The 27,953-nt window shown below is 54.7% G+C and overlaps 1 protein-coding gene across 3 annotated transcripts in view; it reads left to right on the forward strand.

The window, feature by feature from the left end:
• The window catches only part of AGO2 (argonaute RISC catalytic component 2), a 91,666-nt gene that overhangs the window by 20,209 nt on the left and 43,504 nt on the right, over positions 1 to 27,953 (forward strand). For 2 of the 3 annotated variants that reach the window (XM_043879088.1, XM_043879087.1), the window contains exon 2: positions 22,446 to 22,641. The exons of the other annotated variant lie outside the window; for it this stretch is intronic. In XM_043879088.1, coding sequence (XP_043735023.1) covers positions 22,446 to 22,641 — 196 coding nt within the window. The remainder of the gene's footprint in view (positions 1 to 22,445; positions 22,642 to 27,953) is intronic. 3 annotated transcript variants of the gene reach the window in all.

The raw sequence follows: 27,953 nt of genomic DNA on the forward strand, positions 1-27,953 counted from the left end.
TTCTGACCTGCCCCAGGAGAAAATGGGAGTGAACGGTGCAACCTACATAGAGGATGCCTTCTAATTGATTGCTGACCAGCGGGCAGCCACTCCGAGTGCGTGAAAATTGTTGGTGAAGAGTTAATGCTGACATACTGCTGCCTTGTCGCAAGCCTGGCCCAGGGACATGGCAGGAACCTCACTGTCTGTGGCCGAGGTCAGTGCTGCCCCTACCCTGGCCGCCCTCTGGGCTCTGGGTGGGGGCACCTGCTCTGGCTTGTCCCGGATGCCTGAGAGAGAGTGGTCCAGAGCAGAGGGTTCCAGCTCTCAGGGAGCTTGTGGTCTGGGGGCAGATGGGCGAGCAGTCAGCGGGTAAAGGGTACGGGCTCGTGGTCAGGAAGGAGCTCCAGACAGCAAGTCCCCGCGGGAGTCAGGAGTGGCAGGTGCCCTGCTGGCGCAGTCCTGTGGGCCTGCGGCCAGGGCCCTGCTGTGGTCACACTGCCCGCTTGGACAGAACCAAAGGTTGCCGGCTATTTATGGAACTCGGTCTAACCCCTGGAGCGGCGTCAGGGCCAGGACGTCGCCCGGCTCACCTGGCTGCCGGCTGCCCGCCGCCGGCACAACCTCCACACCCCACCTCCCGGCCCGGCACTTCCCCTCCCCGGGACCCAGCCCTTCTGGCCCCCAGTCTGTGGTCTCAGAGATGGTCCTGGCCCCGGCCCTGGCCCCCTTCCTGCGGATGGAAAGTCCTTCTCAGGATCTGTTCACAGCGGGTTTCCTATGAAACCCGGTTGGAATGCCCCGGTCTCCCGCACAGTCCACCGGCAGCCAGCTTGTTTCCGAGTGTTTGTCTCCTTCCCTTCGTGTCGGCCGTGACCTTGTAGGCCCGTCTCCCCCACGACGTGACTGGCCAGCCCGTCAGGGAGCCTGTGGTCCTGCCAAACCGGTCAATGGGGTCTGGAGGGGTGGGTCCCTGGAGGTGGTGCAGGTGGGGCGTGGAGGGAGGCCCAGTGCAGTGTGAGGTGCCAGGTGGACGGGAGGGGCAGAGCGCTGGACGTGGACGGACGGACAGACCTGGTGCTGAATGCGGCTTTGTGATCTGCATCTTGGCCGCGCTGGTCTTGTGTGGGGGACCCTCCTTGAGGCCATAAAGGTGCCCATTGAGGTGTCTAGGCCTTCAGAGCACTCTGTTCTCTGACCCTGTCGGCGACCCTGGGGCCACTCTGGAGCAGGAAACCTCACTCCTGCTCCCGTCCTGCCCCTTTAGCGTTTAGGACACCTGGCATTTTAGGGCTTGTAGATTGCGGACTGAGTGCAGGACCTGCTCGTTTTCCTGGCATCCACGCCTGCCTGGGTAGCTGTGAGCCACGGGCTGTGACCAGCCCTCCGCCCGCCAGGCCGAGACCATGTGTTGGGGTGTCCACTGAGATGAGAGGGGCTGAGGCCGTGTGCCTAGGGGCTGAGCGGGGCGGGCCCCGGAGGGGGCTGCAGAGAGGCAAGAGGTGGAGTCAGTATCATGAAAGAAATGGCTAGAAACCTGTGTTCTGATTGGCTATCTCTGTTCTATATGACACGGATATTCAAAAAGACAGCAGGCTCATTTTCTTAAGATGCAGCTCGCAGAGCCCCAGGTTAGCACCGTGTTGAAGATCTGAAGAACCTGCCAGAGCTGATGACCCTGCAGTGAGTGCATCTCCACTGAAGCTCCCGAAGCGGGGTGCTGAGGAAATGCATCCACACAGGGGCAGGTGTGTGTGTGTGTGTGTGTTATAAAATATATACGCCATAACATTTACCATTTTAAAGTGTACCGTTTGGGGCATTAAGTGCATTCAGAGTGTCTGCAAATCGTTGCCTCTTGCCTGGGTCCAGAACTTTCGCATCGCCCCGAACGAAGCCCTGTGCCCACAGCCCTCAGTTTTCCATTCCGTGTTCCTCCAGCCGCTGCCGCTGCCCCTCTGCCTTCTGTCTCGGTGTGTGCCTGAGTGGACGTTCCGTAGGAGTGGACCAGGCGAGAGCTGGACTGTGGCATCCGGCTTCCTTCCAGGGCTCATCCAGGCAGTAGCAGGTGTCAGGCTTCTTTCCTCTTTATGGCCAAACAGTACTTCACCAGGAATAGACCACCTTGTGTTCCCTCCACTCATTTGTTGATGGAAATTTGGGGTTATCTCCAAACGTTAAATTTTTGAATCACGCGATTCTTAGTTTGCCGTGCCTCTGAGCCTTGCCAGGCTCCCATCGGGGGCTCGCCTTGTGTGGCGCCGGGAGACTGCTGCCGTTGGGCCCTGTTTGCGCTGTGGGAGGGGCGGGCAGCTGCAGGTGCCTGCTGGTGGGCCCCCTGAGCCCCTCCTCGGGGACTAGGAGCTACCTGATTCCTTCAGGCTAATTAAAACACGGTTCATGTTCTTCAGTGTTGTTCCTCTGTGTATTGCCAGGGGGAATCGTAACCTTATTTTCAGTAAACCTTTCTGGGCTGTAAGGTGTGTGTTTGTTTTTGTTTTGTTGCTTGCACCATGGGGGATCTTAGTTCCCTGACCAGGGGTCAGACCCACGGCCCCTGCAGCGGAAGCGCCGGGCCTTAAACGCTGGACCGCCGGGCAGGTCCCAGCTCTAAGGTTTAAGTCAGACTCCGTCAGCATGACTAAGCTATAAGCACGAAAAAGCAACATATTCTGCCTAATTTGTTTATCATTTTTTTTTTTTTTTTTATCATATTGGTCATAGTATATTTCAAGACCTGAAGGCCCAGGGTGTTAAACAGTGGGGAGAACAGTGACTTTTGACACTTGGCCGAGGATCTCTGCAGGCCTGGAGGTCTCCCCTGCCCGAGTGCTCCTAGCGTGCCTGCTCCCGCTCTGCTTCTGGGCCGGCGGGAGGCCTCTGAGCAGGCTTGCGGCTTCCACTCCCTCCGGAAAGGTTCCCCTCGCTTAGCTTCGCCGGCTGTGTTTGTGGTCACTCATCTCCCTGCTCATGCGAGCGGGCAGGAGGAAGCTGTGGAGGCCCATGAGCCCGTACCGTGTGCAAGGGTGCCATCGGCTGGTCCCAGGGTTCCCGCTGGCCTGGCGGCTCCAGCCCCGCCACGTGGTTCCCAGAAGGTCAAGGCAGGCTGTGCCCCTAGGGTGGGCGGGACTCCATGTGCAGGCCCTCAGACCCCCCTGTACGGCTCCACGTGGAGACAGTTCGGCAAGACTGCCCTGAGTGAAGTTCTGCCCCACGCTAGGACGCGCAGGTCCATTTGTGTGACATGCCCGTGTAGGTGGAAGGCTGAGGCAGAGCCCATCAGTGGCCCCCAGGGGACAAGGGTAGGCAGGGCGTATGGTTTCTTCTTGGGGTGATGGAAGCGTTCTGGAAATGCGTGGTGATGGTTGCAGAACGTTGTGAATGCGCTAAAAGGCAGTAAATTGTACATTTTAAATGGTTAGGATGTAAATTTTATGTTGCGTGAATTTTGATGTGGTTAAAAGAACAAACCCCACCTTGATCATTCCTTGCATATTCATGACCCCAGATTTCCCTATGTGGCCTTGAACTCGAAAGCACCGGCACACTTGGCCTTGAAGGATGCCTTTTTGACTCCCGACCAACCAAAAATGACATTTGGGGTTCCACCTTAAGCTCAGAGGGGCTCACCAGGATGCAGGAGATCCCGACCTTGCCTTGGCCAGCCTGCAGACGGCACTGGGTGTGCCTGGAGGTCTGGCGTGGATGGGAGAATGCCATGATTGTGTCATTTCAGGGCGAGAGCCAGCTGTCTGCATCGGGCACCTTCCACAGTCAAAGCCATGGGCCAGTGTCATTCAGCTTTTTTCAGTCTTCTGAAAAACGCAGAAATATATTTCTAGTATGTTTTAAATCGTGAGCCTGTTTCTCTTATAGAAGAATTGATTAAAGAGACCCAACAGTCCTGTTTGGTTTTCAACAAATTTACTCCTAATTAATTATTCTGACTCAGAAAGACTGTGCCTCTCCGGGATGCCACCGTTTAGAAGTGAGGTCTCAGATATCTGGTTATGCAGATTGGGGGGTTTTTCCAATTTCTGTTATTTGGTGAATTTGCTTTTACGTGTCCCCTCAGGGAGTTGTTGGTTCCAAGTGTGGGGATTACAGATGAATTAGTGCCCAGGTGAATTGGATTCAGCCGTGAGTATCAGCCACAGGAGCCTTGCTAAAGTGTGCAAGGAAATTTTATTTCTTAAAGCTAAAGCTTATTTATTATTTAGTCTTTTCAGATGCTCTTCTTGGTACAAGAACATTCTGGGATTTGTTTAGTAAGAGCATTGTGATGTTTGCTATTCAACATGTGCCTTAAAAAAAAATGTGCCTTGTTTTATTAACATTAAAGTAACATTTCTTTTTGAAGTGTTGCAATTATAAGTTAAGACAAACATAAGAGTATTCCTATAATAAAATCTTAGTTGAAATGCTTGGTTTCTAAATATATCACTAAGAAAGGAAGTATTCTTTTGCTCTATTACCATGGCAGTGTTGTGGACATGACCCTGTAGATTACCCAGCCTGAGAATAGTTTGATGTGTAACAAGAAACCATGTTTTACCAAAAAAAAAGATATAAAGAGAGGCTGAAGTTTTTCCTTAGTAATGTTTATTTTTAACCTCTGTTTTACTCTATTGAAAAGACTCGTATTCACAGTAGAAAACATAGTGACAGCAAAAGGGTGTATTATTAGTTGGGGCACATGAAGCCCTAAATAGACCCCAACATCACATCTCCTGCAGGAATCCAAGCCTGTGTGTGAATTTCCAGGGGCGTGTGGGCTTCCTGCTCTGTCCCAGGGGCCAGGCTCAGCGTGTCTCTAGGCGGGGCAGGCGAGGGGCCTGGAGGGGAGGAGGTACATGGGGTTCCAAGGGATCCACCCACAGCTGACCTCCTGCCTCCACACACCTAGCCCTCCGCTGCCTGCACAGGCCGTGTGGCTGGGCAGCATATGCCCACATGCCGGGAGGAGCAGGCAGCCAGGCCGTGGCAGACGGCCAGCAGACTCTGCCATGGCGAGGGAGCGAGAAGGAAGCGAGAGTCTACCTGAGCTGGCACGTCAGGCCACTCCGGTCCTCCCGCCTGCTCTCCGCCACGTGTTGCCCCGAGTGCTGGCTGTGCCTGGTGCAGGGAGGACCCACGTGGAGCACGCCAGGCCGCGGATGCTGTAGAGGCCGCTGGAGCGGGAGGGGGCGGCGGAGCAGACGCTCCGCTGTTTCTAGCCAGGCGGTCAGCAGTGTCCTCTCTTAAGAAGGTGACCCCTAAACAAAGACCTGAAAGAGTGAGCAAGCCACAGGGATGGCTGAGGAAAGAGGGTTTCAAACAGACGTGACAGGCGCAAAGGCCCTGGGGCAGGAGCCTGTGGTGCAAAGAGGGGAGAGAGGCCAGGGCAGCGACAGGACTGTCCCTCTGGTTGAGGTGGGGGCCGCTGGGGCTTGAGCAGCCGCACTGTTGGTCCTCCAGTCTGCAGCTGCTGCGAGCACGCGGAGGGGCCCTGTTGGGAATTGCAGGGCCGTCCACCGGGAGATGGCGAGTGATGGCTGGGACCAGCATGCCAGCAGCAGAGATGGTGAAGCTGGAGGCGTCTACACGGTGCAGCTGGGAGTGGGGCCGGTTGGCTTTAGTCGTGGGCCAGGTGAGGGGCAGAGGCGGGGCCACCAGCACGCTGGCCTGGCCTCGTGAGTGAAGTGAGGACGCGGGCTGGGGGTGGGTGTCAGTCATGCAGGGTTCTGGTGACCCTGCCAAGCGGGCTCAGAGCGGTCGGGGGAGGGTCAGCAGGTGGGGAGGGCGGGGTGGGCAGGTGCCATCAGAGTCCAGGGGTCTGAGCAGAGGTGTTGCGAGCGCAGCAGGGGGCCTGGACAGCATGGACCAGGGAGGGGTCCAGTGGAGGTCAAGAGGGCTGGCAGCTGTGCCGCCAGCCATGGTCGTGGGGTGTGCTGTGGCCGGACAGAGCGGGGCTGAGGGGCCGCAGGGGCCAGAGCAGCAGCAGGGAGGCAGGGAGGGGAGCTGGCGGAGAGTGTGGGGCTGTTGGGGGGCTGCCGCGGGCAGGGGCGCAGCCTGACTGGAGAGGGAGGGAGGAGCTGGGGGAGATGAGCGTGTGGGGCCAGCTGCTGGGCCGCGGGAGCGGGGAGTGGGCGCCAGAGACTGTTTCTGCCCCTGACGTCTGTTGGGGCTCGCTGAGAGCATCCTGAGCGTCATTCTCTCGAGGCCGTTTCTCTGAGGCACGTTTGTAGGCTGACGGCCGTCCTCTTTAGCACGTCGGTCTTCCTCTTCTGTGGCCGTCTGCTTGCTTTATCACGGTCTGTGTCTGTCGCCAGTGTCTTGCCTTTTCTCTGTCTTGTTTAAGATGGGAGTGCGCACAGTGTGAGCTGGCGGGGAAGGGGGGGTCATGGCTCTGGGAGGAGGAGGGCTGGGGGAGCACCCCGACGATGGCCACGGTCTGCAGGGTGGGGGTAGGGTGGTCCCGGTGAGCCTCCCCCTGCCCTGTTTTATCCTGATGGCAGGCGAGGGGCACAGAGCCCGGGCTGGGGGTGCTGTAGGAGCTCCCTTCTGATGGCAGTTATTCCCTCTGAAGTACCAGGAGCTGGGAGCAGGGTTGGGGGGCAGGGCGGAGGTGCCAAGATGTGGGCAGGCATGGGCCGCGGGCGTACACAGAGGGTCCCAGGAAGCTGGCGGCTGCAAGGGGACCCTGGGACCAACTGATGCATGGTTTCTGTCCCCCCACCCCCATGCCTGGTCAGACAAGCATTGCGTCAGCATCAGTCCTGGGTGGCAGGGGACCCACTTTCTGGGAGCTAGCTGTGCCCTCAGAGACGTCCTTCCTCGGCACGGCCTCCCGGCCTCGGTTGCCTGGCACTGGGGGCCCCTCCTAGCGCCGGCTGTCTGTGCTCAGAGTACCCGGTGACCAGACTCGTGCCGTCCACCGCTGTCCCCTGGGTCCTGGTCGGGAAGGTGGCCGTCAGAGGAGCCCCTTGCCTCCACGTGTCTGTTTGAAGATCTGCACGTCCCTGCTTGTCCCCACGGGTCTGAGGCGCAGGAGGCACTGCTTGGAGGTCAGCACTTACCCCAGCGTCTGGTGCTGCAGACTCGCCGGGTTGGGGTCTGGACCGGGCACAGTGTGGGGGGTCTCTGCTCTGCAAAGCCTCGGCTGTGGGGGAGTGTGGCGGCTCCTCATTGGGCTCCTGGGGGCCCGGTCCCCAGGGCCGGGACTGTCTGGGGACCTCCCCTCTCATGTCTGGCTCCTGGGCCAGAGGGCTGACTTCGGCTGGGCTGCCCGCCAGGGGCCTCTCCCTGGCTCAGGCTGGTTCCTGAGGGGGCGGGAGCTGCCTGGCCGTGGTGGCCCGGCTCGCCGCCCCTCCTCTCAGCCGGCCCGGACTCACGGGCTGGGGGCATGGACCCACCTGTACGTGCGGAAGGACTTGGCTGTTTTAAAACAACTGGTGTGTCGTCCTTCCAAAAACTACAGGCTTAAGCAGCAGCCTTGCGGTTGGCTGTGTTGTTGGCAATGACGGTCGAATGCCGGGAATTCCTTGGCGATGGGGAGGTGCGGGGGGGCGCCTGGTCCCTGTGCTGAGTGGCAGCAGGAACCGCTCGCCCTCCCGGATGGACCCCGCAGTCCTGCCTCACTGCGGGCTGTGTGACCGGGAAATGTGAGGTGCCTGCCGGCCAGGTCCTGGGAGGTGTCCCTGGGGACAGCCCCGCCAGGCTCAGCAGGGCTCCTGGAAGAGGGTCAGGCCGTGAGCCTCTGCAGCATCCTCACATGAGACGCCCCCCGGAAGCTGAAAGAGGGACGCTGCCTGGATCTTTCAGACCCCGTGGTGTGTACTGCGGGAGTCTGACACAGCTCTTCTGTCACCACGAGGCCGGTGGCGGCTGTCGCTGAGGGCAAGACTAATTAACTGAAACACCTTTGAAGTCTGATTGTACCTGCCTCCCTTTTGCACCTTACAGGTGGTGCTTGTCTGTGAGTTAGCTTCCCTAGTCAGCAGGCGCTCGCTTGTGGGGATGCAGCGGTTCCTGCAGGCTTCTTTCCAGCAGCCCTGCCGAGCCTTTAGTGCTGGCGGCGTCTGAGGGTGCTGTCTTGACTTTGTGTTGGTGGCCGTGCGGCCCGCGTGGGGCAGTTCTGTGTCTCTCCGGTGGCACTGCGTGTTTCGTCCTCTCGTCACTGCACCTGCCCAGCTCTGCTCACGTGGGGGCTGCAGGCCTTGTGGCTTGGCTCTGTCCTCAGAAGAGATGCTTTGCTGTGGGACTGCGTTCAGCAGGCTTTTTACTAGATGGTTGTTACCGGGTCGAAGAAGTCCCACGTGCTAAGTTGGAAGGGGCTTTTGTCTATTTTGTTTGTTTTTATTTTCTAAATTGTGAGAGGATCTTGTTTTCCAATAAGTAAAAATTTAAAATAAGCCATAGAAAGAACATCTGTATACGTGCCACGCAGTTTAACAAAGTAGCTTTAAAATGGTTCGAAGTGCTAGGGCTGCTTCTATGTGTGTGTCGAACGTCTCAGTTGGGGGCTGCTGCCCAGACCTTCCAGGCCATGTGACCTCAGCACCCCAAAGCCCCTGATTCCCCGGGCAGAGGCAGCCCCCCGTGGCCGCACAGTTGTGAGTCCCCATGCTCCTGGCTGGCTGGGGTCTTCATCGTCACCAGGGGTGTGAAGCCTCAGATTCACGCAGTCTTTTCCTTCAAACCCCAGCGTGTCTCCCTTCTAGCTGCGGGGCCCTGATCATTCATTTCAACCCATCCCGTCTATAAAAGGGAGCTGGCAGTGGAGCGCTTTAATGAATTCTTAATTCCTGTTGAGAAAGGGAATCCAGTCCATGGTCACACATCACATGGCGGGTGTTCAGTAGGCAGCTCATTCAGACTCGGGCTCACTCGTCAGCGGGGTACGCACGTTGTGGCAGGTCCAGGAGCTCTCACCCGCAGCGGCCCGCCAGGTCCGACAGCGTGTGTCAGCCTGTGGGACAGCGGGCAGCTCGGCCTGTGAAAAGCCCAAATGCCGGGTAGGACGGACCTGACACACATACGTGGAGAAACGTCCCGAGGGGAGAGGTGACCTGGGTGGGGTCACTGTTGCTTCTCTCCAGGTGAGCAGGCAGAGCAGATGTGGAGTCCTGGGAGGTGTGCATCCAGGGGGCTTGTGAGCCCTGGAGGTCTGTCTGCAGGGCTTCCCGGTTCCAGGGGAGGGAGCGAGGAGTGGCTCACGAGAGGGTGAGGAGAGGGGCAGAGAGTGAGGAAGGGCTGGGCCTCGTGGTGGTAAAGTGATCTAAAAGGCAGTAGGTTGAAGAGGAGGAAGTGTGAAATCATCCCAGGTAGAGGTTTTGGTGTGACGGTTGTTTAGGGGGAACTGCTGTGTGACGTCACCTCTGGGGACCAAGCCAGAATTCTGACCTGCCGAGTCCTGCTGCCTCGGTTCCAAGATAGTTCTTTTTGGTGCAGTGACTTCAGAACAGCTGGCCGTCACCCCTGAAGTCACCCTCCAGGTAGGGACGGGCTAGGTTCCCCTGCAGGTCAGATGTGGACACCCTGGAGTTTATCCCACTCCCCCTGGTGTGGCCACGATGGGTGGCTGAGCCGCGTTGAGGGCACTTGGGACTGTCCCTTCTTGTTGCTCTTCCTCCTCCTCCTGTGCTGGACCTCGCACAACAGTTGACTTGGTGGTGCAGCCTGGGCATCCGGGGCCACCCGTCAGTTCCCCAGACGGGCAGGTGACCTGGCACTTTGGTTCTGAGTGACACGGGCGTGTGTCAGCAGGCAAAGGGGCGATGCTGACTGGTGGGTGGCAGAAACAGATGTTTACTCTTTTCAAGGCAGGCAAAATGCTGAGACCTCACTCAGAAGCCCTGTGGGACAGAACTGAATGTTTTCATTCTTGATGTTATTTTTTTCCTTCATGGTGCTTTTTCTCTTAACATTCATCAGGCCTCACCGGTAGTGCTGAGAGATCGGGTTTTCGTGGATTTACATTATCTGGAGCTGTGTGGGTGCTCCGAAATTGAAGTTAAGGCTTGATGTCAGGAGGCAGTTCCCAGGGAGGAGGCCCTGGCTCGGAAGCTGGTCAGCAGCCAGGCCCTCAGTGGGGGTGGGAGGAGGGGCGGGGTGGGGACCAGCCCCTCCGCCCTGCTGCTCACCTGTGTGTTTGCAGAAGGCAGTGCCACCCGTGGGCTGCCACCTGCCGGCCGTGTTGCTGTCCCAGCCGGGCTGAGCGCTTCTCTTGGACCTAGCCCCGCCGAGTGCAGCTCATGCTCCCCAGGGCAGGCCTGCGGTGTGGGGATCCCCCAGTGCCACATGCAGACCTCAGATGATTCAGCCTGTGTGGCTGGAGAAGGGGGATCCGGCCTGAGTCAGCAGCGCGCTGAGCGGAGAGCAGGCCCCCCCCCTGGTGCTGCCAGCCACGTTCGCAGATGGGCAGTACCAGCTTCCGAGAGGCTTTTTGCTCATGTGCGGTTCCAGTATGGGTCCTGTATCTGGGCTGGAAAACCCAGACCGTGGCCTTAATCTTGTGTTTCAGATAACATGTGCACAGGCAGTTTTGGGGCCCGGACGGCCCGGTTCCCACCCTGCCCCGGACAGTGGGTGCCCTTTGGCAGCTCCCCAGGCACTGCTTCCACCTGGGGTCCTGCCAGCCTCCTGGCTGCAGAGTGAGGCAGTGGTGGCCTGTCTTGAGACAACGGAGCCGGGAGCTTGCTGCCTGCCGTGGGCAAGGAGCTCCACCTGCCCGTCTCCCTCTGTCCATCTGTAAAACACAGATGGAAATCTTAACCCGCCTGCCGCAAATCCTGAATTAGGGAAGTTTAGAATTAATATGGACATCTATCAAATGGGGGTAATGACTGCCTACATCTTGTAATCAGTATTTTTCCAATAATAGATACAATGCACTCATGTACAAAATACACAGGCATAAAGACCAATTGTAGTATGGCCACTAGGGAATTATCACTGTTAGTATTTTGTTTTATGATCCTTCCATAAGTTTTGCTATTCATACCCCTGGGGTGTGTGTGTGTAAATAGAGGGCAAATGCAATTTATTACATCAGATACTGTTTTGGAACTTTCTCCTGCTTGGGCATTGTTCCATGTAACAATTGTAGATGAGAGGTAACAGGAAATTACTGTAGTGGTATTTTACATCATTGTCAATTGTATGATTTTGATTCTACAATAAATGCTCTTAGGCATAGACTTCCCTGGTGGCTCAGAGAGTAAAGCGTCTGCTTGCGATGCGGGAGACAGGGGTTCGATCCCTGGGTTGGGAAGATCCCCTGGAGAAGGAAATGGCAAACCCACTCCAGTACTCTTGTCTGGGAAATGCCATGGACAGAGGAACCTGGTGGGCTGCAGTCGACAGGGTCACAAAGAGTCGGACACGACTGAGCAACTTCACTTTTACTTTGATGAGTATTTTAGAATGAATACCTAGATGTTGAATTACTAGATCAAAAGGCACATGATTTTAAAAGATTTCTGAGACATGACATTCCTTCAAAATCACCTAGTTTGGATGACAGTGGTTTCTCCCCCAAGTGCTAATAAATGCCAGATGGGCAAAAAGTTACAGTTTTGTTTGTTTGTTTTTGTATTTCTTTGACTAAAGGCTGAATGTGTTTTCTATGCTTTCTGGCTGCTAGGGTTTTCTGTATCACTATCCACTCATAGATGCTGCCCGTTTCCCAGTTAGTCTTCAATCTTCAGAAATTCAAACTCTGTGTCCAGGTTTATGCCTTCTCTGCTGACTGGGTGGTAAAGAACCCACCTGCCGATGCAGCAGACTCAGGTGTAAGCCCCGGGTCGGGCAGATCCCCAAGAGTTGGACATGACTCGGCCACAAAGCAACCATCCAGCTTTATATTTTTGGGTTTGTGAATTTATCATGTCTAAATTTTGTGAGTCTATCCAGTGATTCCCTCATAGCTCAGCTGGTAAAGAATCTGCCTGCAATGCAGAAGACCCAGGTTTGATTCCTGGGTTGGGACGATCCCCTGGAGAAGGAAATGGCAACCTGCTCCAGTATTCTTGCCTGGAGAATCCCATGGACAGAAGAGCCTGGCGGACTACAGTCCATGGGGTCACAAGAGTCTGTCACGACTTAGCGACTAAACTGCCTACCTACCTATCTAGTGATTAGAGAAATCTAAAAAATTTCATGTAGTCAAGCTTGCCTCTTGTGATCTCTGCCTCCCATCCTATAATTATAAAAGGTTATTCAATTTTAATATATGCCTTTGGATGTTTTTGTTTCACTTAGAGATGTCTGTTTACAGTTGGTACCCATTTGGAACTTATTTTTAGTAATGTGTAGAAGCTCACCCAAGTTTTTTAACATCCAGGAAGCTGTTCTTGTCCTGTCCACCTCGTGGACGTGCCACCTTCGCCTGCCCTGCCCTGTCCTGGCGGCCTGCTTACGGCCTCTGTGCTGTCCCTGCCTGCCCGCCTTCTGAGGACGAGCCGCCCGAGCACAGGGCTGTCAGGGTGCTCGGGAGACGCCTGGGGAGGTGGCGCTGAGCTCGGGAAGGGCCACGGGCAGCGTGCGCGGCCAGCTCACACGTCTCGTGTGGTTCACACACACCTGTTCTCTCAGGGGGCCCGAGGCAGCTGAGCTTGGTGGTGAAGCTCCCATGTGGTGACAGCAGCAAGACCCGTGTCTGGGTCCCGGCTTTGCCTTCCGTCGCCTCGTTTCTCGTCCAGGGTTCTGCTTGCCTCCCCCGTGAGGACCGGAGGGGACCCAGCGTCTGTGCCTGCACCCCCTGTGGCCATGGCCCCTGCGTCACTGTGGGGGCTTCGCGTGATGATACGCACCTTACAAAGAAGGCGCGTGTTCCTTTCGGTGCTGAGAGTTGTTCTGAACGAGGACGGAGGAGTCAGTGCGGAATGGCAGGAAGCGGAGTTTTCTGAGCTTTCCCAGCTGCTCTAGAGGGACGGTTGATTAGATTCTTGTACACTGCAGGGGATAAGAACGATCTAGGTTCTTTGGAGAGAGACTTTCCTGAAGCAGGAGAGGTGCCGTGTGGGCTCTTCCGTAGGGGGCCTCAGCAGGGCCACTTGGGGCCGGCATGCAGCCTGTGATCTGGCGGCGCCTGCTGTTGGAGCCGGCAGGTGTGGGGATGATGTGTCCTGGTGCTTGGTCATCTCTCTGGCCTCTGGAGGTGAGATGGGCAGGTTGCTCGCCGGAGGTGGAGTGATAATCTTCACCCTCGTGGCGGCCTCGTGCTTTTCTCCAAAACATGCCTCTGCTAAGAGTTAGTGAGACACTCATATATTCCCTTTTTCATCTGATCATTCGTTTGTTCATTTATTCATTGAGCAGTTGCACCAAGCCAGACGTAGTCTCTGCCCTGGTGATGCCAACATTGGTGGGAGAGGCAGTTACCAATCAGAGAGTCACTGAGTGGATGTAAACTCAGAACTAGTCAATGCTGCAGAGAAGTGTGTGGGAGAAAGGCGCAGATAAGCCAGTGTTCACGTTTTCGCGGGTTTTTATGTAAAGTGCGTCTAAATGTTCTGACAGGCGCTGGAAAGAGCTGCTCGTCCACGCTAGTGTCATAGCAGTCGTTTGGGGGAGTGTTTCCATGGGAGGTAATTTACATTTTACAGGTGTTTCTTTAATCCTTCCTTGTATTTATTTAGGGTATTTCTAACATTGCTGAGTAGTGACAGATGGTGAATCAGAGGGGACAGTTTTAACTTAAGAGGGGAAAGTTTATTAAAATACTTATTATGAGGGGAAAAACGTTTTCTTCTTACCGATCACAGAGGTGGCTTTGGGGGCCACTCCTCAAAGAAGACTGTTTTAGATGCTGGTTGGAGTTTCAGGCTAAACCACAAGAGACCACCTAAAACCCACTGCCGTCGGCGTTCTCTGAGTCTGCCGCAGACACAGAGGCGGCTGTCCTCGCGGGCACGAGGCAGCTGGGTGCTCGTCCTGTGGGCACCCCGAGCGCCAGTCCGGCTTGCGGCCCGTGGGGCCTGCCCTCACCTGGGCGCACCTGCCCATCGTCTGCTCTCTGTTCAGGCTGCCTTCGGGGCCCTCTCTTTGGGCTTTACCAGGAACCAGGCTGAGACAGGTGGGAATTTCCCCCGAGGGAGGGGGAAGTGAAGGGCTTACAGGAACTGTGGCCATGTGAGGCTGACACATTTCCAGAGAATTGCCTTGTGCCCACGCTGGCTGCCTTTCTCGGGGGCTGTCCCCACCCCCTCTCTGGTCTGGGGAGGCCACCCAGGGGGTCAGCAGTCTCTGCCTAGCTGCCCTTCCTGCTCATCTGGGTGGAACTGCTGACCAAACCTGCCCGAGGGCAGGAGGAGGAAGTGAAGGTCCTCTGGGCCCATGGGCCTGGGGGTGTTGGGGGGAGGCCTGACGGTCAGCCTCTCCAGCACCCCCTGCGTTGCTGCTGACCACCTGCTCAGAACCCCGGTCGCACCAGATGCTCCTGGTTTCCATGCTGCTGGGGGTGATTCCTCCCTCCAGTGACTGGGGCCGGGTTCTCCCTGCCCCAAGCGTCCCCCTTCCTTCGTGTCCCCCAGCCCGGGGGGCACGAGCTGCCTCTGAGTCTGCAGGCGTCTGGGCCGAGCCTGGACCCCCCTGGCAGGGCTCTCGCTGGATGTGCAGAGAGTCTTCCTGGGCCGTGGCATCTGGCCAGACGTCGGTCGCCTCTCTGGGAGCTCCGCAGGGTTCAGCCCGTTTCTGTGCTCCCGGTGGGCTGCGGGCGCCCGGATCTGGGCCTGTGGTCCTGTAGATGGTGTGTGTTTGACTTGCCCTCCAGCCAACAGTGTTCTGTCTGCGTTCTCAGAGCTTTGTCCCAAGGCTGCTTCCACTCACTCCACCGAGGAGCCCGGTGCGATGGTTCGACAAGGTTCAGTCAGCTCAGGCCACAGGAGACCGGCCCGTGTGGGCAGCAGGTGGACTTGCCCGGTGGCAGCCGCATGCCCTGGTTTTAGGGGAGAGTGCTGGTCTGACAGTGTCTGCTTTCTGGCCCGTGCCCTCGATGAGGCGTGGTGTGGGGGACACACAGACCCTGGAGGTGGTTCTGCGTGGCCACTGCCTGACCAAGGGACCCTGACACATGACTCGTCCCATGCCTCTGTGTTCTCCTTACAGTGACGTCCAGAAGCGCAGAGCAGCTGCACCCCCAGCTTGGCCGCAGGCGTGGCGTGGAAGGGCTCAGTGGCTCTGAGCTGCTTTCATCACTTTCTCTTGCCCTCATAGTTGCTGTGAGACCCAATATGATGAGCGCAGAATTCTAAAAGGAAGGTAGAGGATACGTGACTTTGAATAATAATGCGTGCTTTGAGATTCTGCAAAGAGCTTTATGATGGCTTCCTGGTGTTTGGGTGCCAGCTCTTTAATCCCAGCCCCACTAAGACACGAGTGCCGGTGGGCTGGGCTCGCATCCCAGAGGAGGGCCCTCCAACCTCTCCGAGAGGCTCTGACCCAACTTCCAGGGGCACAGAACAGCCAGTGAGTACAGCCCAGAACCTCGGTCCCCTTGCCAGTAACCGAAGCTGCTTAGTTTAAGAGCCAGGATGTTCGTTTGTTTATTGACTCTGTAATTTAGACCTTTCTTAAGGAACATTTCAGTCACCCGGGAGTGAACAGTCAGGCAGATCTTTTTGCTTTTGAAGGTCAGCTAACTCGTAATAAGACGAGGCGGCAGGAACACTGTGTGTGGGGGCGGGGTGGTGCAGGCAGCTGAGCCCCTTCTGGGAAGCCCTGGTGCCCGCTGCCTGGTTGGTACTTCCTGTTTCCAGCCCTTCCCTAGACCAGCCCCCAGACCTGTCTCAACGTCACGGCCCCAGCACTTGCCCAGAGCCCTTCGCAGTCCATGACTCAGAGCAGGGAGTGGGGAGGGGGCTACCCTCTCTCTCTGACTCTAAGGTGACTCCTAGCTCCAAGTTCTGTGATTTATTTCCAGTGGTCTGTGGCCAGGGATGCTGTTCTCAGACTGATGGTGTCGGCTGGCCCCTGTTTGTAGCAGCAGACACCCCATGAAGGCTGGAGTGAGGCTGCCGCAGGCTGTCTTCTCCCCATCAGATTTCCAGGTCCAGTGCCTGACCTGATGTAATTTGCAGTTTTTGGAAAATTCAGTTCTATGGGCTTAAGTATGTGGAAAACAGTGGAAATGAAGTGCTTCTCTGGACAGTTCTGCTTGTCCCCCTGCTCACCGGGATGGCCTGATTCCACACTTCTCACCGGGACACTTGGCTTGCTGCCGTGGCCCTGGGTGAACTGCGGGCAGAGCCTCCAGGCTCGGGGGCGCTGCTGTCAGGCCTTATCAGAATGTCTGATTTCCAGTTCCCGACTCTGCCGTGTGGTAGGCGGCCTGTGTGATGAGCAGAAGCCTGGAAAGCCTGTTGTCATGGCAGCGGGTACATTGTGAGCTCACATCACATCAGGGATGGGTGATCACGGGGCAGCCATGGAGACAGAGGCCCCGTCGGCCCGTACGGCTGTTCCTGGTGGAGGAACATCAGACCTGCCCACCCTCCATGCCGCCGCAGAAACCGCAAAGGCTTTGTGACGTTAGCAGCCACCAAAACATCCTCTTCCCTGCTTAGAGACGAGGCCACCCTGTCCCCTTAGAGGAGGGGGTTCCCCAGGGCCTGTGGTCAGGAGCCCCTCTGTCAGTCTGGTGATACGTGTGATGAGTCCCTTTCCAGAGTGATGGTTTTTTAAGGCAAAAGCAACGCACATAGGATGACAAAGAAAACTGGTTGTATTGAAATGGTTTATCAGGAAAGCAGAAGGGTGACACCGTAACACGTTAGCACGTTTAATAACCAGGCCCAGCAGCAGGCTGTGCACTCCCTGAGTTTGAAGAAGCACCTGTGAGTGCTGCCGCCTGACAGGCAGGCCCCACGTGCGCTGCTCCCCCCGGGCGCACAGTCAGACCTCAGCGGGTGGCGGCTGTGATCGTATGCCAAGTGCTGATCAAGGGACCTTGCGGGGCCGGAGGCGGCGCGGCCTGGGGGCAGAGCCCCCACACACAGCTTCCGGCACAATAGGTGATCGAAGTGTTCTTTGTATTTTTCTACATCTTCTGTAATAAGTGTGTGTTTTGATAATCAGAGGGAAGACTACAATACAGGAAGGATTCACCCAGTCCGCCCGCGTCTGCCATCGTGGGCAGAGAAGCGCGGCGGCTCCTTGAATGGAAACGGTGTTCTGTGCAGGAAAGGACCTGCCACCGTCATCTGAGCGTTTGCAAGGAGGCGGACTTCCTTCTCCCGGATGGGGGCGAGGGCGGGTCTTAGCCGACTGTGAGGTTGCCCTGAGTCCTGGGGGCCTCCTGCGGGCTCTCCCTGGGAGCTGGGAAGAGCTCTGCCCCGGCCCATGCTGGTCCATGCAGTCAGTGGGCTCTGGGCGCCTCCTCGGGTCTGTGACCCCGGACCCCAGCTCCGGGTGGGGGATGGGACCAGTGAAGCGCTCCTGGGGGCTGGGGTGGGGCTGTCAGGAGTCGGTGAGGGGGCAGGGGTCCCGCGCCCTGCTCTGGGACCCGCCTCTAAACTCTGCAACAGCCCAGACCCTGGGGGGTGGGTTTCTGTGGGAGGACCAGCGGGGTGACAGGCTCGCCCCTGCGGGCTCTGGGGAGAGCTCTCTGGTTTCTATGACCTGGTTAGTCACACAGGAAGTCGATTACTCATTCACTACACGTTTCCCTTTCACTGATTGAGCTGTGGCTCTAAAAATGGAGGCCTGACACACGCGCTGGACCGTCAGCGGCCTCGCAGCACGCTCCGGGTGCCCGCCTTGTCCCTGACGCTGCCCTCTGCCCCCGCACCATGGTCAGGAGTGGACGCTGGGGGCTGACTCACCCATGTGGCGGGGCTGTGTTGGCAGCTCGCCCGCTGTGACATCTGGTACTTCTGGATGAGAATGGAGGACTCGCCCTCCAGACCCCAAACGTGTGGCCCATGCGGAGGCGAGCCTCCCAGCAGGAGATCATTCCAGACCAAACGATCTGACTGGCTGCAGGATGGAAGATGTGCTGTGCCCGTGGCCTGGGGTTGGCGAGGGGCGTGGGCTGGGGTGTCTGCCCGCAGCTTCACAGCGGGGTCAGACCTGCGTTTCTCTGTGAAAAGTGTAGGAGGTGTGAGAGAGGCTGGGAGCTGGGGACTCGCGTGCCCGGCTGGCATGACAGGGCCGTCTGCTGTGGGGATTTGCAGCGGGGTGCCTGCTTGGGCCGCCAGAACTGCAGCCACCTGGCCTAATGCCAGCTCGGTGGCGTCTCCTCCGGGAAGTCTGCCCAGATGCCTGCTCCTCTCGGGCTGTTCCCTGGGCTTCCATTTATTTAGATGTTTGGTGGCACCCGCTCCTGGAGCCCTGGGCAAGAAGGTGGACCAGGGAGCGTGTGCCCCGAGGGGTGGGGACCGTGTCCTCGCCTCATCCTTCTCTCTGATCCCAACCCCCCCAGGTACCTGTGTCATAGCCCCCGTTCCTGCTGTGGCCGTGGAGGGCAGACGTCTGCAGAGCTCACCTGGGTGAGGCTAGGCTGGCTGCTAAGCTCTCCCAGATCAGACGCTGTCCGTGCCCATGCGTCCCTCCTTCGGGGAGGAGAGCTGGCGCCCCCTCCACCTCCCAAGCGTTGTTAGTGGGTCCTCCTGCCTGTTTGGCAGTTTACCTGCGGGACTCTCTGCGCCTCGGAAAAACAGACCCGTGGTGTCCTCAAGGGCCGAGGCCGTGCAGCTTTCACATCCCTTGGCGCGAGGGTTTCCTTCCCGAAGGTACAAACACAGGTCCACACCTGTCCCCTCAGCTCACAGGGCTTTACCCTGGGGTTTTATATTCCATACGTCTTCCCACAAACTGTCCATGTTTTCATGATTGAAAGCTCAAGGCGGGGAAGAAATGCCTTGTGTATTTTATGTACTTGTTGCCACTGCATTGCCCCATTGCTTTTATTAATACAGGTTAGCAACACCACCTGGCCAACAGTTCTCCTTGCTTCCACGGCTTCCCCGTCCAGGTGGTGGGTATTGGGGCTGTAGGAATGCTAGGCTCAGCCTGAGGGGGGGCCCAGGCCGGCCCCAGGCCCGTGGCCGAGCTGTGGGGTGAGGCCGGCGGAAGCCCCACCCCGGCATGGGCACATCAGCTGTGTCGCTGTCCGGGCCTTGGATGGCTTCAGGGTTCCGAGGCGACCCCTCTACCGCGTAGCTGAGAGGCAAAGTCAGGAACCGCGCATTAGCAGGGACCTACTGGGAGAACAGGGGACTGTACTCAGTGCTATGTAACGACCTGTGGGGGAAAGACTCTGGGAAAGAGTAGATATGTGTGTGAGTATGGGCTTCTCTGGTGGCTCAGATGGTAAAGAATCTGCCTGCAATGCGGGAGACCTGGGTTCCATCCCTGGGTTGGGAAGATCCCTGGAGGAGGGCATTACAACCCATTCCAGTATTATTTTCTCTTTTTTTAATCGTAGGTATCTGTTTAGTTTTATTTATTTATTTGTGACTGTGCTGGGTCTTTACTGCTATATGGGCTTTGTCTGGTTGCAGCCAGTGGAGACTACTTTTCGCTGCAGTGCGCAGGCTTCTCATTGTGGGGGCTTCTCTCGTTGCGGACCACAGGCTCTAGGCGGGCAGGCTCAGTAGTTGCAGCACGGGCTTAGCTGCTCCGTGGCATGAGGACTCGTCCCTAACCAGGGATCAAACCTGTGTCCCCAGCACTGGGAGGTGGAATCTCATCCACGCCACCAGGGGAGTCCCCGCTCCACTGCTCTTGCCTGGAGAATCCCCATGGACAGAGGAGCCTGCTGGGCTACAGTCCATGGGGTCACACTGAGCGAGTAAGTGTGTGTGTGTGGGACTGAATCGCTACCCTGTATACCTGAAACTTCCATGATCTTGTAAATCAACTACACTTCAATTAAAAAAAATTTTTTTAATTAAAAAAAAAAAACTGAAAGTGATTTGTAAGCTGGGACTCCGTTCCCTGTGGGTTGTGCTCTGGTTCCTGAAGTTGCCCTGTGGCTCTGTGGCTGGACCTCTCCGGGGACACGCAGTTCAGCCTTGACGCCACACTCACAGCGTTCTTCTCACTGGATAGAACCCACCTAAGAACAGGGGTCTCGTGCCTGTGGGCACTCTGCGGAGGGCAGAGAGTCTGCATCTGTCCTCGGGGAGTAAGTGGGGGCCGCTCCTTGGCGTGGTGGGGACCCTCAGTACGAGGGTCCTGTGACGCCTGCTGACGGTGGAGAAGTAGGCACAGTGATGCGCTGGGTGACCCGCACTCAGACGTGCTCCCGGGAGGTGGCACGCGGGCCTGGGTCCCCCTGTGCCCTCTGTCTCCTGGCCCGGGCATGCTGCGTGCGTGGGGCACACAGGCAGCTTGTGCAGGGACTGGCTGTTGTGAAAGGCTGTGAGTGTCATCTGTGAAGTCACACTAGCCCCGTGCAGAGACCGGAAGGTCTGCAGGTGGTTTGACTCAGAGAGATTTAATAACCCTTAGAGCATGTTTGTTTTCTCATAGAAAGAAACCCAAACAGAAAACAAGTAATTCAAGGACTCTCTGAGTTTTTTTTTAATGTCAGAAATACAGTAAGAATAGCTTCTATTATTTTTTGTAGAGTGCTTTTGTTTCCCGTGAATGTCAGTAGGGTCTGAAGTACATGGAATTTTTTTTTTTAAATGAGGACTTTTTTGAAGCAAAGATATTTGAGCGAAAATTTAAGGTATTCTGTTATTGGAATTTGTTTTCATTGGTTTTTTTCCCCCCCTTAAAACAGCTTGAATTTTATTAATGGAATTACTGAAAATTTGAGTTGAGATGAAGTTTCTTTTATTTATTTATTTATTTTTCGTTTATTTTTATTAGTTCGAGGCTAGTTACTTTACAATATTGTAGTGGTTTTTTATTTATTTTTTAATTGTCTTTGCTGAGTGGGAGCACTCCTAGACTAAATTAATTGATTTAAGACTCATGGAGGAAAGATACCACCATGAGGATCTTGGTCCCTTTAACGACCCTCTGGCCTTGTCTTCTTTGCTAATAATTCATACTGCTCCATCTTTAATCTCTCGTATGCAAAGAAAGAACCAAAATATACATAGCAAGTATGGTAACCAGAGAGGTTTATAATTTTTTTTTTTTAAATTTTGGTGTATATGCTGCATTTTTAAGTCTTGAACTGGCTTACTGTTGAGACGCCCCCTTTGTGGGGAGGTGATCTTGGCCTGTGGTAGAGAAGGGGGTGATTAGCCTTGGCTTCCAGGCTGAGAGATGGCAGGCGTAGTCGAGTGCCGTGTTGACCCAAGCACAGCTGTCGGAAGCCCCTGGGAGAGGGGCGTCGTGGAGGAAGTGGTCCTTGGGATGCGGCATCACTGCGTCTGCGTGACTGTTGGTGTCGGGAGGCTTGGCTTTGGTGACTCTTGGTGTTGCGAACCCCCTCCTGTGTGACTTCGGTGGTCCGTCATAGAGGACACTGGTGACCTTCCTTCATCTGAGTTGGGTGTCTCTGGTGTGAGTGGGAGTGGTGGATCCGGTGTGTCTGGGCTCGTGTGCATCACATGCTCTCAGACCAGATCCTCGGGCTTCTCCTGGTCCGGCTGGGGAGGCCGAGGGCCAAGGGTGGCGGCAGCACACGCGGCAGACTCGTCCTGGAATTGGAGCTCAGAGAGCTGGGCAGACGGGCTGTGGGCTGAAGGAGCTGCTCGGGGTTTGTGGGCGGGAGCGGCGTGTGCAGGGCTCAGAGGCGTGAGCTGGCTCTTGGGGGCGGCGTTGGTCTGTTCGCGGCAGGAGATGAGGCCGAGGCAGGAATGCCTCAGTGTTGGGGCTGCGTGCTGGGGGCCAGAGAAGTGTTTGCACAGAGTGAGGGGGCACCTGGATGACATGTCACCACCAGGATGGCACGGGAATCCAAGCTGAGGCAGAGAGAGTGAAGTCGCTCAGTCGTGTCCGACTCTGCAACCCCATGGACTATAGCCTACCAGGTTCCTCCGTGTATGGAATTCTGGAGTGGGTTGCCATTTCCTTCTCCAGGAGATCTTCCCAACTCAGGGATTGAACCCGGGTCTCCTGCATTGTAGGCAGACGCTTTACTGTCTGAGCCAAGGTGGATAGGAAAGGAGGCGTTCAAGGGAAAAGCAGATGAAATTGATGAGCACTGTTGAGCAGTCGGCCGTGGAAAGTGTGTGGGAAGGGTCTTGACCGGAGCAGGCCGCAGCTCACTCACTGATGGAGGCGCAGGCGGGGGAGGGTCTGAACTGCGCGGAGCCCGTCCTCCTAAGAAGTGAGGAGGGCTGAGCACAGCGTGGGGAAGGAGGCCGCCGGGGGTCGAGGGGCGGGCGCCCTGGGGGGCCTCGGGCTTGGTGCCTGGGGGCTCTGTGACCAGGTGGCCCGGGCGGGAGTGGGGTGAGCTCCAGGAGGAGGAGGTGCCGTGGAGCGGGCGGGAGGGCGTGCCCGCGGGCCTGTGGGCCGCCCCGGGCGGGAGGCAGCGGGCAGCCGGGCCCTGGGTCACGGGCGTCCTCTTTGTGTTCCAGCGCTCGCGCCTCCCGCTCCGCCACCGCCACCCATCCAAGGATATGCCTTCAAGCCTCCACCCAGACCCGACTTCGGGACCTCCGGGAGAACAATCAAGTTACAGGCCAACTTCTTTGAAATGGACATTCCAAAAATTGACATCTATCACTATGAGTTGGATATCAAGCCAGAGAAATGCCCAAGGAGAGTTAACAGGTATTCTGTTTTGTCTGTCTTTTAAGACGAATCCACCCTTCAGGTCTCAGCAGATCCCTTGGGATCTCTTTCCCTCAGAGAAGCTTCCATTGTGTTCTCTGCTTTTTAACATTCTTGTGTTGAGATACAGTGAGTGCACACTGTCAGTGTGCAGCTCAGTGAGGGTTCACCCCAGAAAGCTGCTCTGTAACCCAGCCCCCCACAGCGTTCTGGGGTCTGCCCTGGAGGCGCCCTGCCCCCCGGGGTGAATGGAAGCGCCCGGCCCACAACAGAGCCGCCTTCGCCCTGCTCCTCTCACTCAGCGGGCTGTGAGCCTGGCCTGTGGCTCTGTGCAAGTTGAGACCTTCTTGCTCTTACTGCAGAGGAATGTGTAGTGATGCGATTATTTCATCATTCATTTCCTCTTCCTTCCATTCGGTGCCCTGGCTCTCTGCTGTGATGAATGAAGCTCCTGGGAGCATGCTCCTTCAAGTCTTTCTTGTGGACGAGTTTTCGCTTCTCTTGGGTGACCTGGGGGTGGAGTAGGTGGGTCAGAGGGTTGTGCAGCTTTAGCTGCGTGGGACGCCGATTGCACCATCTCCCGCTCCGAGCAGCCATGAGGCTCTGCTGCCCCACGTGCCACCATCAGCACTCGGCTCAGTTAGTCCTTGTGATTTTTGCTATTTCAGTGAGGGTGTAATGGTTTCCTCAGTTCAGTCGCTCAGTCATGTCTGACTCTTTGTGACCCCATGGACTACAGCACGCCAGGCCTCCCTGTCCATCACCAACTTATTGTGGTTTAATTTCCATTTCTTGATAACCAATGAACTGAGCACCTTTTCATGTGTTATTTTTTAGTAAAATATCTGTTGAGGTCTTTCCCCTATTTTATGGGTTGTATTTGTCTTGCTACTGATTTGTAGGGTTTTTAACTAGTATATTCTAGGTTTGAGTCTATACTGGAAATATTTTCACCCAGGCTGAAGCTTATTTTCCTTTTCACTTTTCGTTTCATTTTCTTTTGTTGTTCAGTTGCTAAGTCATGTCCGACCCTTTGCAACCCTGTGAACTGCAGCATGCCAGACTCCCCTGTCCTTGACTGTCTCCTAGAGTTTGCTTAGATTCATGTCCATTGAGTCAGTGATGCCATCCAACCATCTCATCCTCTGCTGCTCCCTTCTCCTCCTACCCTCAATCTTTCCCAGCATCAGGGTCTTTTCCGGTGAGTTGGCTCTTCTCATCAGGTGGCCAGAGTATCAGAGCTTCAGCTTTACCATCAGTCCTTCCAATAAATAGTCAAGGTTGATTTCCCTTAGGATTGACTGGTTTGATCGCCTTGCAGTCCAAGGGACTCTCAAGAGTCTTCTACAGCACAATTTGAGAGCATCAGTTCTTTGGCACTCAGCCTTCTTTATTGTCCAACTCCCACATTCATACATGACTACTGGAAAAATCATAGCTTTGACTATACTGGTCATTGTCGGCAAAGTGATGTCTCTGCTTTTTAATACACTGTCTTGGTTTGTCATAGCTTTCCTTCCAAGGAGCAAGCCACTTTTAATTTCATGGCTGCAGTCACCCATCCACAGTGATTTTTGAAGCCCAAGAAAATAGTCTGTCACTGCTTCCACTTTTTCCCCCATCTTATTTGCCATGAAAGGAGGGGACCAGATGCCATAATCTTAAGTTGAGTTTTAAGCCAGCTTTTTCACCCTCAAGAGGCTCTTTAGTTCCTCTTCACTTTCTGCCATTAGAGTGGTATCATCTGCATATCTAAGATTGTTGGTATTTCTCTCAGCAGTCTTGACTGATTCCAGCTTGTGATTCATCTATCCCAGCATGTCACATAATGTACTCTGCATATAAGTTAAACAGAGTGACAATATACAGACTTGTCATACTCTTTTTCCAACTGGTTCGCATTTTGAACCAGTTCCATGTAAGGTTCTAGTTGTTGATTTTTGACTTGCATACAGATCTGTCAGGAGACAAATAAGGTGGTCTGCTATTCCCATCTCTTTAAAAATTTTCCACAGTTTGTTGTGATCCACACAGTCAAAGGCTTTAGAGTAGTCAATGAAACAGAAGTAGACATAGGAGATGCGTAGTAAACAGGATTCAAAGCTTCCCTGGGAGACCCAGAAGGATTTCCAGTCCCTTTATCCTTGTGCAAACCTGCCAGTGATGAATCCTCCCAGCATTTTTTAAAATCTGAAAATATAGTTAACTTTCTCCTCATTTTTGAAAGGTTTTTGCTGGATGTAGAATTTTAAACTGGCAGTTTCCCCCCAGTACCTTAAATTAGATGTTATTACATTGGCTTTGGGGCTTCCCTGGTGGCTCAGATGGTAAAGAATCTGCCTGCAGTGCAGCAGACCTGAGTTTGATCCCTGGGTTGGGAAGACTCCCTGGAGGAGGGCATGGCAACCCACTCTAGTGTTCTCGCCTGGAGAAGCCCCATGGACAGAGGAGCCTGGCGGGCTACTGTCCGTGGGGTCTCAAAGAGTCGGACACGACTGAGTGACTAAGCACACTCATTATCTTTTAATCCTCATTGTTTCTGATGGAATCTCAGGGACTTGTTCTGTTCTGTTTTTTAATTGTAGTTCCCCAGTATGTATCTGCCTTCTTCCTCCAAATACTTTCAATTTAATTTTGCTTTTCAGCAATTTGACTGTGATGTGCCTAGGTCGAGTTTTCTTTGTATTTTTCCTTCTTGGGATCCTTTAGTTTTTTTAGATTTGTATGTTTGTGTCTTTCATGTTATTTGGGTGAAATACTGGCCATCATTTAACTATTTTTCCTGTCCAATTTCCTCCTCTCCTACCAGGATTGCAATTCTGTGTATGTTAGACCATGTGATACTGTCTTGTGATTGTAATTTAAAAAAAAAAAAGGTTCCCCTTCTTTTCTCAGTTTGGGTAGCCTTCATTGGTCTCTCTTTAACATCACTTTATTCCTCCCCACTCTTTTTTGGTAATATCCGGTCTTCTGTGGTAACCATCCAATAAATTTTTCTCATTTATATACTGTAATTTTTGGTCCTGGGATTCCCATTTGGTTCTTTTTCATAGTTTACATTCTCTGCTATTTCTCATCTGTTCATTCTCATCTTTTTTCTTGATGACTTTGAATGTTTTTATAGTAATAGCATATTTATTATAGTAGCACGTGTCTGCTAATTACAACATATGGGTCATTTCAGAGGTTGTTTCTATTGGCAGGTTTTCCCTTAGATTACACGTCACCTTTCTTTACTTATTCACGTGGATGCTGGGTTTTTTGTTCACTGAACATCATGTATTTGCTGTTTTCTTCGGTACCCAGCCGCATGGATTCCCACCTCTGCTGCTCCTGTATCCTGTTGTGGTTTGGAAATTACTCCCAGCAGAGTGAATGTGTGTTTTCCTTCCCCCAGTAATCACAGTCCTAAACTGCCTCAGTTCCAGTGCCATAAATGGTTCTCATGTTTTTACTAGTTTTGTAGGATGGGAGGATGTCTTCCTACTTTGTCATGGTCAGAAACAGAATTCTGAGTTTTGCAGTTTGAAAAGTCAGATTGGTTACCTGGTTTGTACTGGTACCCTATAAAATACTCTTTGCTGTAAATTTTTTCCTGATGAGTCTTTGTAAGAGAAAGAATGCTTGGGGCTTGTTTTCCCTTATCTGTAAAACTAAACAGTTGGATGGACTCAATGCGGCTCGTACACATTGTTTCAGACTTTTTAGAAAGTGACTTGGTGTACATGTTAAAATAAAAATAGTACACACCCTTTGACCCACCAATTCTATTTCTGCGTATTTATCCCCAAAAGACGTGTCTCCAAGCAAACAATACTTGACAGTTATATGAGGTCCTTTAAATACGTGCTTACTAAAAATGTGTGTGTAAACCAGGGTTTTGGGCACAGCTGGTTCAGACACTTTGTTCATGAAGGTCTTCTGGGGTCTTTTACTGTGCCCTACATGCTTTGAGATGCTCCATGAATGGGCGGGCGTGTCTGATTTTGAGTCTCCTTGGGACAGAATCCTGTGAGAATCTGTGATTTGGTTATAATCTTAGAGCCGGAATGAAGGCATGGAAAAGCACGTCTCCTGAGCTTTGGCTTGGTGTGGCAGCAGTGGGTTCTTATTATGCCATCAACCACAGCATACAAGAAGCTTTCTTTTATGAAAATAGGCATGACTAAGGCTTTGTCATCTGGCAGCAGAAAAAGGCTGATGGTGATTAAAATGGGATGTGTTTACCTGACTCTGCTCCCACAGACCTGTTGTAGTTGTGACTGCAAGGTTCTGAAGTTGCCCCGTGTCTAGAACTTGAGTCAAACAGGAAGTAGCCCCGATGAATCTTGAGCTGCACTTTTGTGGCCCGGCCAGCCCAGGCACTAGTGTGCCCTGCTGCTCCCCTGGGTTCAGAGCAGACCTGAGGGCTGCTGCCTCCTCCCGTGTGCACCTTCAGCGTTCATTTTGCTGGTGACTCTGATGGACCTTGGCTCAGGTTCAATCTCAAAAGTGTAATCAGTCAAAATAGCTTGGAAAACATCAGAAGTCAAGTTTTTGTGTTAGGAGAACCCATGACGCGCTAGCACCTTGACATAGTCCCTGTCTCCAACCGTGCTACCACTGTGCAGCCTCCAGTGTGCCCTGGGCTGCAGTGGGGGCCAAGGGGGATGTGGTTCGTGTCCCCAGTGGGCAGGGCCCTGACAGGGGCAGGGCAGCGCTGGAAGACGGGAGCCCGGAGTGGGCGGGAGTCGGACGCAGGAGGTCCGTGCCGCGGGCTGTCCCCCAGACTGATGCCGTCCAGGGAGACCTCAGAATCCCGTGTGCTTCCACGCTGCAGTCTGTGTTAAAGCACGTGTCAGTTCTGAGTTCCTAAAACTTGTGCAGTGCACATAGTAGGCAGTTAACACATTCAGCCCTGAGGCTTCGTGCAGCACTGGGAGAAAAATGCCATCCACACAGGTTCTGATGCGCCATCATGAATGCTAGCCCAGTGTGCCCTCACCCCTGGCAGTACAGTAGTCACCGTCCTGAGTGGAGCTGTGGGAGGGGGTTCAGTATAAGGCGGGGTCCGTCTTCTCAGGGGGCTTCTAGTGTCCCTGTGGCTGCAGTTGGTCACCTGCAACAGCCAGTGCCCAGGGCTGGTCCAGGCCGTGCAGGCCTTTCCGCCAGCACCAGAAACCTTGCCAGGAGGTCAGAATTAGCACTTCCGTGCTCAGACACACAGGATGGGCTGCTCGAAGGAAGAAGCTGTGCTCTTGATCTCCGACTGTCCTTTCCCTCTTACTCCTCTTGAGCTCGGTCATGTGGCTCCTGAAGAACCCTGAGCAGGA

Source organism: Cervus elaphus, chromosome 21 (genome assembly GCF_910594005.1).
Source record: "Cervus elaphus chromosome 21, mCerEla1.1, whole genome shotgun sequence".
Classification (NCBI taxonomy): domain Eukaryota; kingdom Metazoa; phylum Chordata; class Mammalia; order Artiodactyla; family Cervidae; genus Cervus; species Cervus elaphus.